The 14,763-nt window shown below is 34.0% G+C and overlaps 1 protein-coding gene and 1 non-coding gene across 3 annotated transcripts in view; one reads left to right on the top strand and one right to left on the bottom strand.

Moving 5' to 3' along the window:
• Exoc6b (exocyst complex component 6B) overlaps positions 1-14,763 on the top strand; it is a 607,479-nt gene that overhangs the window by 98,013 nt on the left and 494,703 nt on the right. The window contains exons 3-5 of one of the 2 annotated variants that reach the window (XM_077791769.1): positions 893-940; positions 2,692-2,782; positions 2,889-2,934. In XM_077791769.1, coding sequence (XP_077647895.1) covers positions 893-940; positions 2,692-2,782; positions 2,889-2,934 — 185 coding nt within the window. The remainder of the gene's footprint in view (positions 1-892; positions 941-2,691; positions 2,783-2,888; positions 2,935-14,763) is intronic. The other variant, XM_077791770.1, reaches the window with a different exon arrangement.
• Positions 13,981-14,168, bottom strand: LOC113198893 (U2 spliceosomal RNA). The gene has a single exon (XR_003302903.2). It is a non-coding gene; the product is annotated as a U2 spliceosomal RNA (small nuclear RNA).

The raw sequence follows: 14,763 nt of genomic DNA, 5'->3' as shown, positions 1-14,763 counted from the left end.
GTAAAAGTGTAAGTAGTACCAATGTTGATAAGGTCTGAGATGATGAAGATGTTATATTCTTAATTTTTTAACATGGGTGTAGACATCAAAAGTAGATTAGTAAGAGGATGTGCCTGTTCCTTTAAATTATAAACTATATATAGGTCATTCAATGATTTAATCACATATTTTGATCATTGGAATGGGAGATTAAGGAGAATATGGAGCTGTTGGGAGCTATTAAGAATTAATGATCCAGGGGACTGGGGTTGTGGATCAATGGTAGAGCGCTTGCCTAACATGTGTGAAGCCCTGGGTTCGATCCTCAGAACCACATATAAATTAAGGTATTGTGTGCAACTACAATTAAAAAAAATAAATATTTTTTAAAAAAGAATTAATGATCCAGAAAGAACTAAGATAAAAACATGTTCTAAAATTAGGATAATAAACACAGAAAAATTGACTTGAGTTAAAAAATCGAATTTATACCGAGCCTTTTCAGGAATACATTGATGAGGTGAGGAATATATATGATAAAATTTGTTCTTTCTTGGTAAGATTCTTTGTGGGTTACTTTTTCTATTATATTTTTCTCTCTTCTTTTTTTTCTTTTAAAAGTTAAAGTGTGATCTTTGGTCATTATTGTATCTTAGTTTGGATGTTTCAAACTAAAGATATCTGTAAAATTTTCTTTTCATTATTCAAAAGGTCATGCAAAAGATCCAGTAGCAAAGTTGATGTCATTTAAATTCAAGAGAATGCCCATGACCAACATATGATAGAATACTGAACTATCTAGCTACCTGAGTCTTTTCACATGAAAATTTGATCTTTATTCAACTGTTGTCTAAATGTGTGTGTGTGTGTGTGTGTTTTTTTTTTATGAGTTTAAATTGTCTTCTCTCCACAGAATCAAGTGACGGATACTAATAGAAAACTACAGCATGAGGGAAAGGAAGTAAGGCCAGTTTATCTTTTGACCAAGCTTTTGTTTCATGCCATTCTCTTTTGATGACTGTTCTTCATTTAGTGGGCTTGTAAGACCATAAGCAGCATGTTGAAAGTAGTTGGGCATTATTGTTGCTTCTTCTAGTATTTCTCTGAATTTAATGAATTTAGCCACTACAAAGTGTGATGAGAGTGTATGTAGCCTGTCTCTGATGTGTTTTAAGTCACTGAATGGTCCTAATGTGGCCAGTGCTGTTCTCCCTCCTGGAATGTTTTGTTCCCCGTCCCCAATATTCACATACTTCAAATCTTTTCTCAAATCTTATCACCTTTTTTTTTAAATTGATGCATTTTAAAATATTGCCTTCTTAATAAAACCTTCCTAACCACCTTATTTGAAGTTATAGTTTCACCTTCATTGCCTGCAATCGTTTTATATTTTTCCCACTTTGCTCTTCTCTATTATACTGTCATATTCTCTCTCTCTCTCTTTTTTTTTTCGGTATTGGGGATGGAACCCAGAGCTTCACACATGCCAGGCAAGCGCTTTACCACTGAGCTACATCCCCAGCTCTCATATTCTTGATATATATTTTTACTTATGTATTTGTTCTTTCTTTCTGTCTCCCTCCAGTAGAAATTATGCTTCATGTGTTCAGAAATTTTTTTTATCTTATTTATTGTATTCCTTCCATCTACTAAACACTTTTTTGGCAGAAAGTGTTTAAAAAATGAATCATTACTCTCTTCATTGATGCACCCACTATTTAAACCTTTGCATTTACATTGTTATTTTGTGTCCATTTCCTTACCGGATTTTTAATGCATACCAATGACAAAGTCAGGACAGGTGTTATCACTATTTTATTAATGAAGAAACTAGAACAGGGGATTTGCTGAAGTTTACATTAATATTTGAAAGACTGAGACTGAAACCCAAGTTTTCTGAGTCATGGTCCATTTCTGTTCTGTGTATCGTGCCCCTTCCTTATGACCTAATACTTATTTAGTGTTTAATTTTAATAATCTCTTAAGTTTAGATTTTGATTGTTAATGAGGGCCATTCTTGTTCATTCTTTTTTTGCACGATATTTAAGGAGATAACATTTTTAGGCATGGCTATGAAAGGAATGCTGCAAGTGAATATGTAAATTTTGTTTTTTGTCTCACATAGTCTAGATTCTATAGAGTCCAGTTTCTCCTGATTATATTATGGGGCGACTTCAGATAGAAGCCTTTAGGATGGGAAGAAAAGTGGTTTGTCTTCACTAAACTGGATCTCTTAAAAAAGCCATATCTTCTAAGTGTGTGGTTTATTTGTTGAAATAGAGACTTTGTTGAAGATGATTTTCATGCACATTTGAAGCTGTATAGGAAGGATTGTTTTCCTCCAGGAGTTTAGCATGGCTGAAAGAAACTTAGGATCTCTTTAGAAGATTGATGAACTCCTAAATCATGAAGAGTCTCAAGGATTTGGAGAAAATATACAAAAAAATTTTTTTCCCTCCTGGACAGACTCTGTATTTTAGGATTTCATTTTATCTAGCCTTTCGTAGGGTAGTCTGTATCTTGGGGAGAAAGTGGGAAGCTGTGCAGGAATGTTTTACTGGTTGGAAAGGCAGTTCCTTAGTCCACTTGGCAGGTCTTACTATGAAACTGTCTGGGATTTTCTGATGAATTGAACACAGTGTGGAAAAATGTGACTGAAAGCTTTTTATTTATAGCTATTGGCATAATTCAGTTTTTTTCCCTCTTGCCAAGCTGGTAATAGCAATGGAAGAGCTGAAGCAGTGTCGACTACAACAGAGAAATATTTCTGCCACTGTTGATAAATTAATGCTGTGTCTTCCAGGTGAGGAACTGGAACTGGAGTAGGATTTTTGATGCAATTCTTTTAGTTTTAATTAGTCTTTCATTTTCTCTCAATAATGCTTGTGTGTTCTTTTCTCTCTTTCAAGTCCTAGAGATGTACAGCAAACTGAGGGACCAGATGAAAACTAAAAGGTAAGATTTTTTTTCTTGAACAGTTTTTATTATTTCTGAAATTTCTGTTATTCAGACTACTTTTAAGGTCTATATTTGGTATTGCTTTTCAAAAAATAACAAGTTTGTAACATCATCTGTATCTTTTTGTCTGTTGATTCATCCTAGCTTTATTTGCATATACAAATGATCATGTATTATGTTTGATAACATATATATACAGTTTGATTTTTAGTTGTCTAGGGGAAAAACATGTAATTATTTTTGTGATGGTTTGAGAAACATGTTTTGTAAGTTTAATATTGTCATAGAAAAAAACAGTCCCTAGTTCTGGTACAAGAATGTATTTGTCAGGGTTCTTTAGAAAAATAGCCAGTAGGATAGTGTGTGTGTGTGTGTGTGTGTGTGTGTGTGTGTGTGTGTGTGTGTATCTCTGGGGAAGTATTTGTTTTAGAAATTGGTTCCATGATAGTCTAAAACCTGTAGGATAGGCTAGTGAGCTACAAGCCCATGGAAGAGTTAATTTTATAGCATAAGTCCAAGGGCAATCTGCTGGTGGACTTCCTTCTTCCTAAGGGTAGGTCAGCTTTTTATTTTTTTTAAACTAAAGTCTTCAACTGTGCTTGGAGGGCCACTCACATTATGAAGGGTAATCTTCTTTATTCCTAGTCTCCTGATTTAACATACATCTTACCCCCCCCCCCAAAAAAAAAAAAAACCTTTACAGAAACATCTAGAAAAATGTTGGAACTGGGTACCATAGCATAGCCAAGTTGACAAATAAAATTAACCATCATAAAAGACAAGGTTATGTTAAATTTAGAGGATTCTTTCCCTATATAGTGTTTTCTTCTGGTTTTATTCCAGAGGAAACTCTATAGTGACTTTTTGACTCTTATTCCCAAAATAGAAGTAAGCATTCCAACCCTCTGTGCCTTGGGACACCCTCCAGTGTGAGGAGAGTGCCTGAAACAATAGGATAAACAGAGTACATCTTCTTGGAATGTTAAAAAGTATGCAGTTAAAATATAATTATTACTGAAATAAGACTGGAGATACTGGATAAAAATCCTAAATGCTCAAGAAATTTGAAGCTAAAGCATGAGCTATCGGAAATGTTGAGTTTCTTCAAATTATCTCCCAGACTCCCTTTTTTTCCAAGAGGATGTGCTTACATATAAATATGTAGGTAGAAAACTATGAGAAGTTCTGATCAATTTGAAATGAAAGCATTAGTATTTCCAAAATAACCTTTGTTTTAGTCAGCTTTTCCATTGCTGCAACTAAAAGAACTGACCAGAACAATTGCAGAGGGAAAGTTTATTTAAGGGTCTCATAGTTTGAGAGGTCTCAATCCATTGACAGCAGGCTCCATTCCTAAGGGCTCCAGGTGAGATGGAAAATCATGGTGGAAGAGTGTGGTAGAGGGAAGCAGCTCACAAGGTGATCAGAAAGCAAAGAGAGACTCCATTCTTCAGATGCAAAATATCTACCCCATAACTATGCCCCCAACGAACCACTCTTCCAGCCACACCCTACCTGCCTCCAGTCACCACACAGTTAATCCCATCAGAGTAATTCACTAGTTAGGGTAAGGCTATGACCTAATCATTTTTATTCCAAATCTTCTTGCATTGTCTCACATGTGATTTTTTTGGGATGCCACATCTAAACCATAACAACCTTTCAGTAAAGATATAAAATTACAGAGGAAAAAAAAAACCCACCAACTGGTGGAATTATTCTAATTAGGAGATGTTAATTTTCTAGTTTTGATTTATACATATAATGTGTATAACTACATATGGCATAATATATGTGTGTATGTATATATACACACACATACATATATAGACATGGAGAGTTAGATATATTTTTTCAAAAGCTACAAATAAAAATTTTGTTCCCTTCCTTGGTCTCATTCCTTACCTAAGGTACCATAGTTTTGTGTGTCCTAGTCCATGTTTAAATATCTGTAAATCATGTATTATTTTGTGCTCAAAAACATTTACATAGAGGATTCATGATATTTGTTTAAAAATGTTTTTTTTTGTAGTTATAGATGGAGAATGCATTTATCTTATTTGTTTATTTTTATGTGGTGCTAGGGATAGAACCTAGTTCCTCATACATGCTAGACAAGTGTTCTGCCCCTGAGCTATAGCCCTAGCCCTCTCAGTACTTGTTTTTTGAGATCCATTCTTTCACTCAACAAAAATGAATTAAATACATAGCTATTATTCTTGTTATTGGGAATAGATATTATTGTGAACAAAACAGACAAAAATATCTCCCCTTATAGGGTTAGATACCAATAGAGAGCTTATTTTCTTTATGTATATAGTTCTAGAATGTTTATTTTATTTACTCTATGATTATCTATTATATGAATATTTCATATTTCTCTTCCCAATTTCAGTGGTTGTCTTAAGTATTGCTCACCAATATTTTTAGCTCAATTGGCATCAGATAGGATTACTTTTTTTCCTGGCTTCCTTTGTATATGTTGGGCCATGTTTTTGGTTCTGGCTGATAAAATGTGAGCATAAATGATCATTTTGGGTTTAGCATTAATTTCCAGTGCATGGCCCTCCAGAGTTCTCTTATTTTTCCTTGGTCAGAACAAATGCCAGCTTTAAAAGATGGTAGTTGAGTCTTTGAGTACCTTCAATGAGCTTTCCTGTAAACCTATTATGAATGTATAACGTGAGTAAGTTTTAAACTGTTGTTTTAAATCACTGAGATCTTGGGGGTTGTTACTGTAGGATAAGTATCCTGACTGATACTGAGGGACATTTGGTATGTTTCCAACTGTTTGCTGTGTCAGACAATGATGCAAGAAATATCCTTACTCATATCTCTAAGGACTCACATTCAAAATTTCTTGAAAGTGGTGCTCTTCAAGTTTTGTTATGGGGATTTATTAAATGTAGATTTGATTGAATAGGTCTGGGGTTGTTGTTGAGATTTTGCATTTTTTACCGAGCTGTCAGGTGATGCCAGTTTAGCTGGCATAGCATTTAAACCCAAAAGGTGATCAGCTGGATCAAAGAAGGATGTGTGGTCTTCAGTCTTATTAGATATTGTCTCCAATGTGATTTACCCATTTACACACTACCATGAGCATTTTATGAGAGGTTCTGTTACTTCACTTGTAGGTAGTGTCTCCACTTTTTATTTTTGCCATTCTAATGATTGTGAAATTTTTAGGTCACTTATGATTTTTCATTTTTTTAATTTTATTGCTACTGAGAGTAGATTTTAGACATTGAAGAGCCTTTCTTTTATATGCTTTGCACATTTTTCTAGGTGGTTGTTTTTTTTTTTCTTCTTCGTTCATAATCTCATATACTTTAGATGTCTTTTTCTGTTATTTGCTACAATGTATGGCTTATTTATTAACTTTGTATATTTAATATTTTTTGTTGTATAGCAATTTTACATTTTGATATAGTCAAAAATTTATTTTGTAAATATTAAATAAAATTTATTTTAAAGTATTTCCAAGTTCAATATAAATGTCTTTTTCCCACACCAGCTGAAATAGGCTAACATGATATAGTCATGTTACGTTAGTCTGATTTTCTACAGATATATTCTTCTATGCAACCACAATGGACAGAAAATGTAAATTAACATTGATATATTACTAACATCTAATTCTTACATCTCATTTCCTAATTCAAGTTTTGCCAGTTGCCTCAATCATTATTCTTTATAGCCAAAGAATTCAGTTCAAATCACATGCTTTATTTAGTTGTCATGTCTCTTTAGTCTTCTTGAGTCTGTAATTGCCTTCAGTCTTCCCTTGATTTTTGTGATCTTTTAAGGATTATGGGCCTGTTATTTTATAGGGCATTTTTGCTTTTTAAAAAAGGTGTTATGTCTCAATCTTTGTTTTTTAACTGTACCATTTAGATCTTTAATATGAGTGCAATCATCAGTGTATGAGTTTAAATCTATCTTCTAATTTTTTTTTTTGGTACTGCAGATTTAACTCAGGGGTGCTTTACACTGAGCTACACCCCCAATCCCCACTATTTTTAAAATTTTGAGACAGGGTTCTCACTAAGTTCCTGAGGCTGGTCTTGTACTTGGCGATCCTCCTGTCTTAGCCTCCTAAGCTGCTGGGATTACAGGTGTGTGCCACTGTGCCCAGCTTCTAATTTATTTTCAATTTGTCCCATCTGTTCTTTGTTATTTCTCAGTATTCTTACCTTCTTCTAAATCAATTGACTGTATTTTAGGATTCCATTTTGTCTACACTAATGCCTTGTTATCTGTACCACTTTATCTTTTTAACAATTGCTTCTAACTTTACAATACTTAACTTTTGATGGATCTTTAAATAATGTTGCATCGAGTCATGTACAATGCAAGATTCTTATAACAATATATTTCCATTTAAAGGGAGATGCTATTCTCATTTGCTCATTACATGCTGTATGCATGTATTGAATTGTCACTCTGTACTCCACAAATATGTACACTTATTATCTGTCAATTAAAATTTAAAAAGCTTCCATTTTACCCTCCCTTCCCTTGTGTTATTATTGTTATAGATCTTCTTTCTTTCTTTTTTTTAAAATTTATTTTTTAGGTGTAGATGGACACAACACAATGCCTTTATTTTTTTTTTTTATGTGGTGCTAAGGATCGAATTGGGTCCTGCCTGTGCAAGGCGAGTGTTCTACCGCTGAGCCACAATCCCAGCCCATAGATCTTATTTCAAAATATGATATAGTGCCTAAAATACATTTTCATTTTGCTGTAAGTCATCGTTTACCTTTTAAAGAAACTGAAAAATAAGAGAATATTCTTTCATATTTACCCACATATTTAACTACCAATGTGGCCCTTTTTATTTCTTTATGTTGAAGAAATATGTTATGTTCTTTATTTTCATCTGGTGTTATTTATCCCTTCTACTTGGACAATGTCCTTTAACATTTCTTGTTGGATCAGTCTGCTGGTTATGAATTCTCTCAGCGTACAGTTTTTCTGAAAAAGTTTTTATTTTACCATCTTTTTAAAAAACAAAATGGACATTTTATTTGTATTGAATAAACTATACAAAATTGATTTTCTCACCAAAAATAACAGCAATATTTTCTGTATTATTTCTAAATAAACCACAAAACATTTATTTTGTAGGTTTTCCAGGTTTTGCTTATAAATCAAGACAAGGCAGTAGATATAGTCATGGAAAAGACAGAAGAAAACAGACAAGTTAATTTCCCATAAAGATGGCCTCTGATTCTGTCTTGACTATGAAGCAGAAGTTTCATCCTCATTTTTAAAATTGAGTTATTTTATTGTTTTAAAGTGTATATTTCAGTGTTTTTAGAACATTCAAAAAGTTATGCCACCACTACCACTACCTGATTTTACAAAATTTTAATACCCCCCCCCCCCAAAAAAAAAAGAAAACTTGCCCTCATTTCTCTTTCCCCTGAATCCAGGCAACCACAAATTTACTTTCTATCTCTGGAGATTTGCCTGTTCTGAATATATTATATAATTGGAATCATACAATACGTGGCCTTTTGTATATGATTTCTTCCTCTTAGCACAGTGTTTTCAAGATTCAGCCACTCACTCAAAAAACTTAACACTACAAAAGCCCAAACAACCCAATCAATAAATGGGCTAAGAAAATGAACAGACAATTTTCAGAAGATGTACAATTGATCAACACATATATGAAAAAAAATGTTCAACATCTCTAGCAATTAGAGAAATGTAAATCAAAACTACACTAAGATTCATCTCACTCCAGTCAGAATGGCAGTTGTTAAGAAGACAAGAAACAATAAGTGTTGGTGAGGATGTGGGGGAAAAAGGTACACTCATACATTGGTAGTGGGACTGCAGATTGGTACAACCACTCTGGAAAGCAGTATGGAGATTATTCAGAAAACTTGGAATGGAACCACCATTTGACCCAATATCCCACTCTTCAGTTTATACTCAAAGAACTTAAAAACAACATACGACAGTGATGCAACACAATTTTTATAGTTTATAGCAATGTTTATAGCAGCACAATTCACAATAGCCAAACTGTGCAACCAACCTAGATGCCCTTCAATAGATGAATGGATAAAGAAACTGTAGTATATATACACAATGGAATATTACCAACAATAAAAGATAATAAAATTATGGCATTTGCAGGTAAATGGATGGAATTGGAGAATATCATTCTAAAGTGAAGTAAGCCAATCCCCCAAAACCAAAGGCTGAATGTTTTCTCTGATAGGTGGATGCTAATCCACAATGGGGTGGGGGAGCATGAGATGAGTGGAGGAACTGTGGATTGGGCAAAGGGGAGGGATGGGAGGAAAGGGGGCATGAGGATAGGAAAGATGGTAGAATGAGGCAGATATTGTTAACCTAGGTGCATGTATGATTGCATGAATGGTGTGACCCTAGTTCATGTACAACCAGAGAATTGAAAAATTGTGTTCCATTTGTGTACAATGAATCAAAGAGCTCCATTTGTGTACAATGAATCAGCTGTCATGTATAACTGATTAGAACAAATAAATAAAAAGATTCAGCCATATATGGCATGGATCACTTACTTTATGCCTTTTTATGACTGAACATTCTTTCTTTGTATGGATATACTACATTTTGTTTATTGCACATTTGGGTTATTTCTACTTTTTAGCTGTTATGAATACTGCTATTGTATATGTAAGTTTTTAAGTGGGCATATGCTTTCAGTTCTCTTGATATACTCTACCTGTGAATGGAAGTGTAGAACTACCAGACTGTCTTGCAAAGCAGCTGCATCTTTTTATCTTAACAGCAGCATACAAGGGTTCTAATTTCTGCATATCCCAGTCAATACTTACTGTTTTCTAATATTCTTGATCACCTTTTTTGAAAAAAAGTTTTGATGGGTATGCAATTCTAGCTTTAAACCTTCATTAGTTGATAAGAAATCATTTCATTGTCTTCTGGCTTGTGTAGTTTCTGAAAAGAGGTATATGACAATTTAACTTTTGTTTCTTTGTATGTAATATGTCTTTTCTCCAGCTGTTTTAAAGCTTTTGACGTTATTTGTTTTTAGCAATTCAATTTTGTTGCACTTTTGTATAAATATGTGTTAATGTGCTTAGATATATGTATTTTTTCCTGCTTGTGGTTTGTTTAGCTTTTGGGATTTGTATGTTTATAGTTTTCATAAAATCTGGAAAATGTCCAGATGTTACTTTTCTTCTCTCTCTTTCTCTCTTTCTCTCTCTCACCAGAAATTGAACTCAGGGGTGCTTTCCCACTGAACCACATTCCCAGCTCTTTTCATTTTTTATTTTGACACAGGGTCTTCCTAAGTTGCTTAGGGCCTTGCCAAGTTGCTGAGGTTGGCTTTGAACTTGCAATCCTCCTGCTTCAGTCTCCTGAATCACTGGGATTACAGGTGTGTGCCACCATGCCCAGCTCAGATGTTATTTTTCAAAACATTTTTTGGGTCCTTTTCCCATTGTCATTCTGGAACTTCAGTTATATCTATGTTGGACAGATTGATATAATCACAAAAGTGACTTAAAGACCCCCCACCCCATCTATCTACTACCTATTTGCAGTAAATGTTATTGCTGTATTTATATGTACCAATCATGTTTAGAAGTTGTATTTTTTAAAAAATATTTTATGGGCTGGGGATGTGGCTCAAGCGGTAGCACGCTCACCTGGCATGCGTCTGGCCCGGGTTCGATCCTCAGCACCACATACAAACAAAGATGTTGTGTCTGCTGAAAACTAAAAAATAAATATTAAAAAAATTCTCTCTCTCTCTCTTAAAAAAATATTTTATTCTTGTCATCATTTTTGTGTCTTTCTTTAAATACACAGTTATAATAGCTATTTTCATATGCTTCTTTCCAAGTTCTGCCACTTCTGGCTTTTTTGAATCTCCTTATGGAGACTGATTTGGTTATTAAAGTTATAGGTGAGTTGTTATGTCTAGTAATTTTTGAGTGACTAATGAACATCATGATATTATACTGATGAGTGGCTGGATTTTGGGAAACTTTTTTCTCCTTAGCGTTGGATTTTATTTTTCAAACAGTTATGTGTGTAGATTACTTTGATCCCTCAGACCCCCATCTTTATGCTCACTTTCTTTTTTTTTTTTTTTAAGATAGAGTGAGAGAGAGAGAGAGAGAGAATTTTTAGTATTTATTTTTTAGTTTTCGGCGGACACAACATCTTTATTTGTATGTGGTGCTGAGGATCGAACCCGGGCCGCACGCATGCCAGGCGAGCGCGCTACCGCTTGAGCCACATCCCCAGCCCCTTTATGCTCACTTTCATTCCAGAGTGAGTTAGTTTTACTAAATAAGACATCATTCCTCTATAATCTACTCTGAATACTGAGCAGTCCCCCAGAACTCTTCATTTGGCTCTTCAGAGTTAAGATGTTTCCCTGTTTGTCTGAGCTTCTTGAAGTCTTCAGCTTTTACTCCCTGTCAGTATTTCCATTTCTCTTCCCTCTATTCTTCCCCTTTCCTTCTTTTTGTCTGTCCATGTGGTATTTCACTTTTCCTACAACTGGCAAAGACTCAAGGAACCCCTTTATAGTTTTTTTTTCTTTGTTCAAATTTCTCCCTTTAAACTGCTCTCACCTTCCTGAGAGTCAACAAATCTGCTGGGCTGGGCTGTGTTTGGTTTTCTCTGACTGTGTTCATGATTTAGAAATCACCTTTAGGTAGATAGCTCAGAGATTATTAAATTCACATTGTAGGTGCTAGGGAATGTAGCTCAGTGGTAGAGTACTTGCCTACCATGTGGGAGGCCTTGGATTCCAGCCCTAGCACTAGCCCCCTGCAAATAAACAACAACAGCAAAAAACAAACAACAATACAAACAAACACAAAAAACAAACAACAATAACTCTCTAAAACTCACCTTGATTCCCCCCTTTTTTGGATATCATAATTCTGTGTTGCCTGAAGTCAAATGACTGAAAACAGTTGTTTTGCATGTTTTAGCCTGTACTTTACTTGTTTATAAACTGGGAGGTCATGTCTGTTTCTTGTTATGCCTTTATGGCTGGAAGCCTAATTTTGTTTTAAAATTATAAATACTGTTTGTACTACTGGGTTTTATGCTCCCAAAAGAAAGATATCTGACTGCCTATCTTTAGCATATAGAAAGGATTAAGTTTTTGTGAATGATACTCTTTGATTAGGAAAGGAATTAATATTTTCCTAAGTTAAAAGCTTTTATTTCATAGTTTAATCATACTCTAGATTAAAAAAGAATTATTATAGTTGTGACTTGCTTCCAAGGGCCACTTATTAAGATTTCAAAAACCATCATTGTGAAGGAGTTCTACCCCATGATAAGAAAGTACCAAATTTTATATACCTAGAATCAACATTCCTCTAGTTAAGATAGCATTCAAGGGTTGGGGATATGGCTGAAGTGGTAGCGCGCTCGCCTGGCATGCGTGGGGCACTGAGTTTTATCCTCAGCACCACATAAAAATAAAATAAAGATGTTGTGTCCACCGAAAAACTAAAAAAATAAATATTAAAAAATTCTCTCTCTCTCTTTAAAAAAAAGATGGCATTCAACTTTGTCTAGGTTATTTGGACCTTATTTATCCTGCTTATAGTATCATTTAGACCTTTCCTTCTGCCTTCTTGCTTTTTATTTTCTGCTTTATATTTCCTTTAGTTTATTTATGCTGATATCTCTATTAGGGGCTCTGCAAGAGGGGAAAAGAGATTAAACACACATGCAAATGAAACTTAGAAATTTGGCTTTGGATTCAGTTTTAATGTTTGGAAGTTGTCAAAAGTAAAGTCAGAATCTAGCATGGGATGTCCATGACCACTGGAGTAGAATTTTTTTCTTTTGGTGGCTGTTATACAGGTGTTTATTAGCTGTCATTGTTTATCTGCCATTGATATTGAAATATAGTAGAAATTTGAATGATCTAATTGATCTGTTATTGTTGGAACCTGGGTATGCTGGGGAAGAGATAATGGGGGAAGTAAGGTAACAATCTTTGTTGCAAGGAATCACTGAGTTTTATACTAATTAGCCTTGAAAAATGTGGAGCTATTTGACAGACCAGATGTTTTCAGCATGAGCCATGTGTCTCATCAGTGAATGTGCCTTGTGTCTGCAGGCATTGTTAGATTTTTCTCATTCTATAAACAGTGTTCCAAAATATAACTAAACCCCAAAGTGTGTTTATCTTTTTGGCTTAATTTCTATCCATTCTAAAGTTTCTCTGTAGAGGAACTGCATTTTATTACACATAGCTCTTCATACCTAATTGTAGTATAAACACCATTCTGTTTACATTAAACCATGTGACTTGTACTGTTTTCTTTGAGTCTGTAAAATTTTAATAAAATCAACTATTTTAGATCTAATCATAATTGATGCTTTTATTCCTAAATTTAGGAGGAATAAACCTTTCTTCTGTCCATTTATTTGAACTAAGATTTTGATTCTTGGAACACATGAGAGAAGACATAAAAGAAATTAAACAAACCGTCTCTAGTCTTTAGTGTTTATGGTATTGAGTGCTTTGGAGCAAGAAAAGCCTTAGTATCAGTTGCAAAAATCATTCTTTAAAAAATCCAAAGTTGAGCTATATATCTTTTTATTTTTTTTATTTTTTATTTTTTTAAAATTTTTTAATATTTATTTTTTAGTTCTCGGCGGACACAACATCTTTGTTGGTATGTGGTGCTGAGGATCGAACCTGGGCCGCACGCACGCCAGGCGAGCGCGCTACCGCTTGAGCCACATCCCCAGCCCATATATCTTTTTAATTTATAGGAATGGAACTGAGTTTTTCCTTTACATCATGGGAAATGTGGAAATTAGGAAATTAAAAGCCTGAAGAAGCAAATTATCACTCATAATATTTTTGTGCAAAGAAAAAATCATGGTTAATATTTTTGCATGTATTTTTCTACTCATTTCTCTATTATTTATATGTGTTTTTGTAATTAATGGTATATTGATAAATGATATATGTACACATAGTTTTTAAAATGTCATGATTATTCTTATAAGATCATTTTTTTTTAAAATTGTTGTACCTTTCTTAGAGGCACTGTAATTCAAAGTTGATGGAGTGGTTGGAGCAGGCTCCCATTCCATCTCCCTGCTCCAAAAATTTCATTTGATACATTGTCCATAGATAGAGAACATATCAGTTATGACACTGATAAAAACAAATATTATACTTGGTCTTAGCCCAAAGACTGATAAGTACTAGATTTATTTTTTGAAATAATTTTCATTTAACAGTATTACAGACTTTTTACTATTTCTTTAATACATGGACATGTTATATTTGAAATAGTTGTTTTTGCCAACATTCTTCATTGAAAACTTGTTCACCAGAAGGCTGTGCATTTCCATTTATTACAATACTGATAATAATAGACATTATCTTTTAGGGAATCTTTGGCAGTTTGAATGATAAAATTCTGTTTCTGATTTGCATTTTTAATCTTCTGTTCAACTTTTGTTTTTATATGTTGATTTCTCCATTTTTTATGTAAATTCTCTTTGTTTATTTCTATTCAATTATTTATTTTTGTGGTACTGGGGATCAACAAGACCTTGTGCTTGATAATCACATGATCTGCCACTAAGCTACATCCTCAGCCCCAATTGTAGTCTTAAAAAAAAAGCAACAACCAAAGGTTATTAATCTTTTATGTATGCATTACAAATAATCTTTACCAGTTCATTTCCCCTTTATAGTTGTTATGTTCATGTAAGCCCAGTGGCTCAGGAGCCTGAGGCAGGAGGATCACAAGTTCAAAGCCAACCTCAACAAAGGCAAGGCACTAAGCAACTCAG

Source organism: Urocitellus parryii, chromosome 12 (assembly GCF_045843805.1).
Source record: "Urocitellus parryii isolate mUroPar1 chromosome 12, mUroPar1.hap1, whole genome shotgun sequence".
NCBI lineage: Eukaryota > Metazoa > Chordata > Mammalia > Rodentia > Sciuridae > Urocitellus > Urocitellus parryii.
This window is presented reverse-complemented; position numbering and strand designations above follow the sequence as displayed.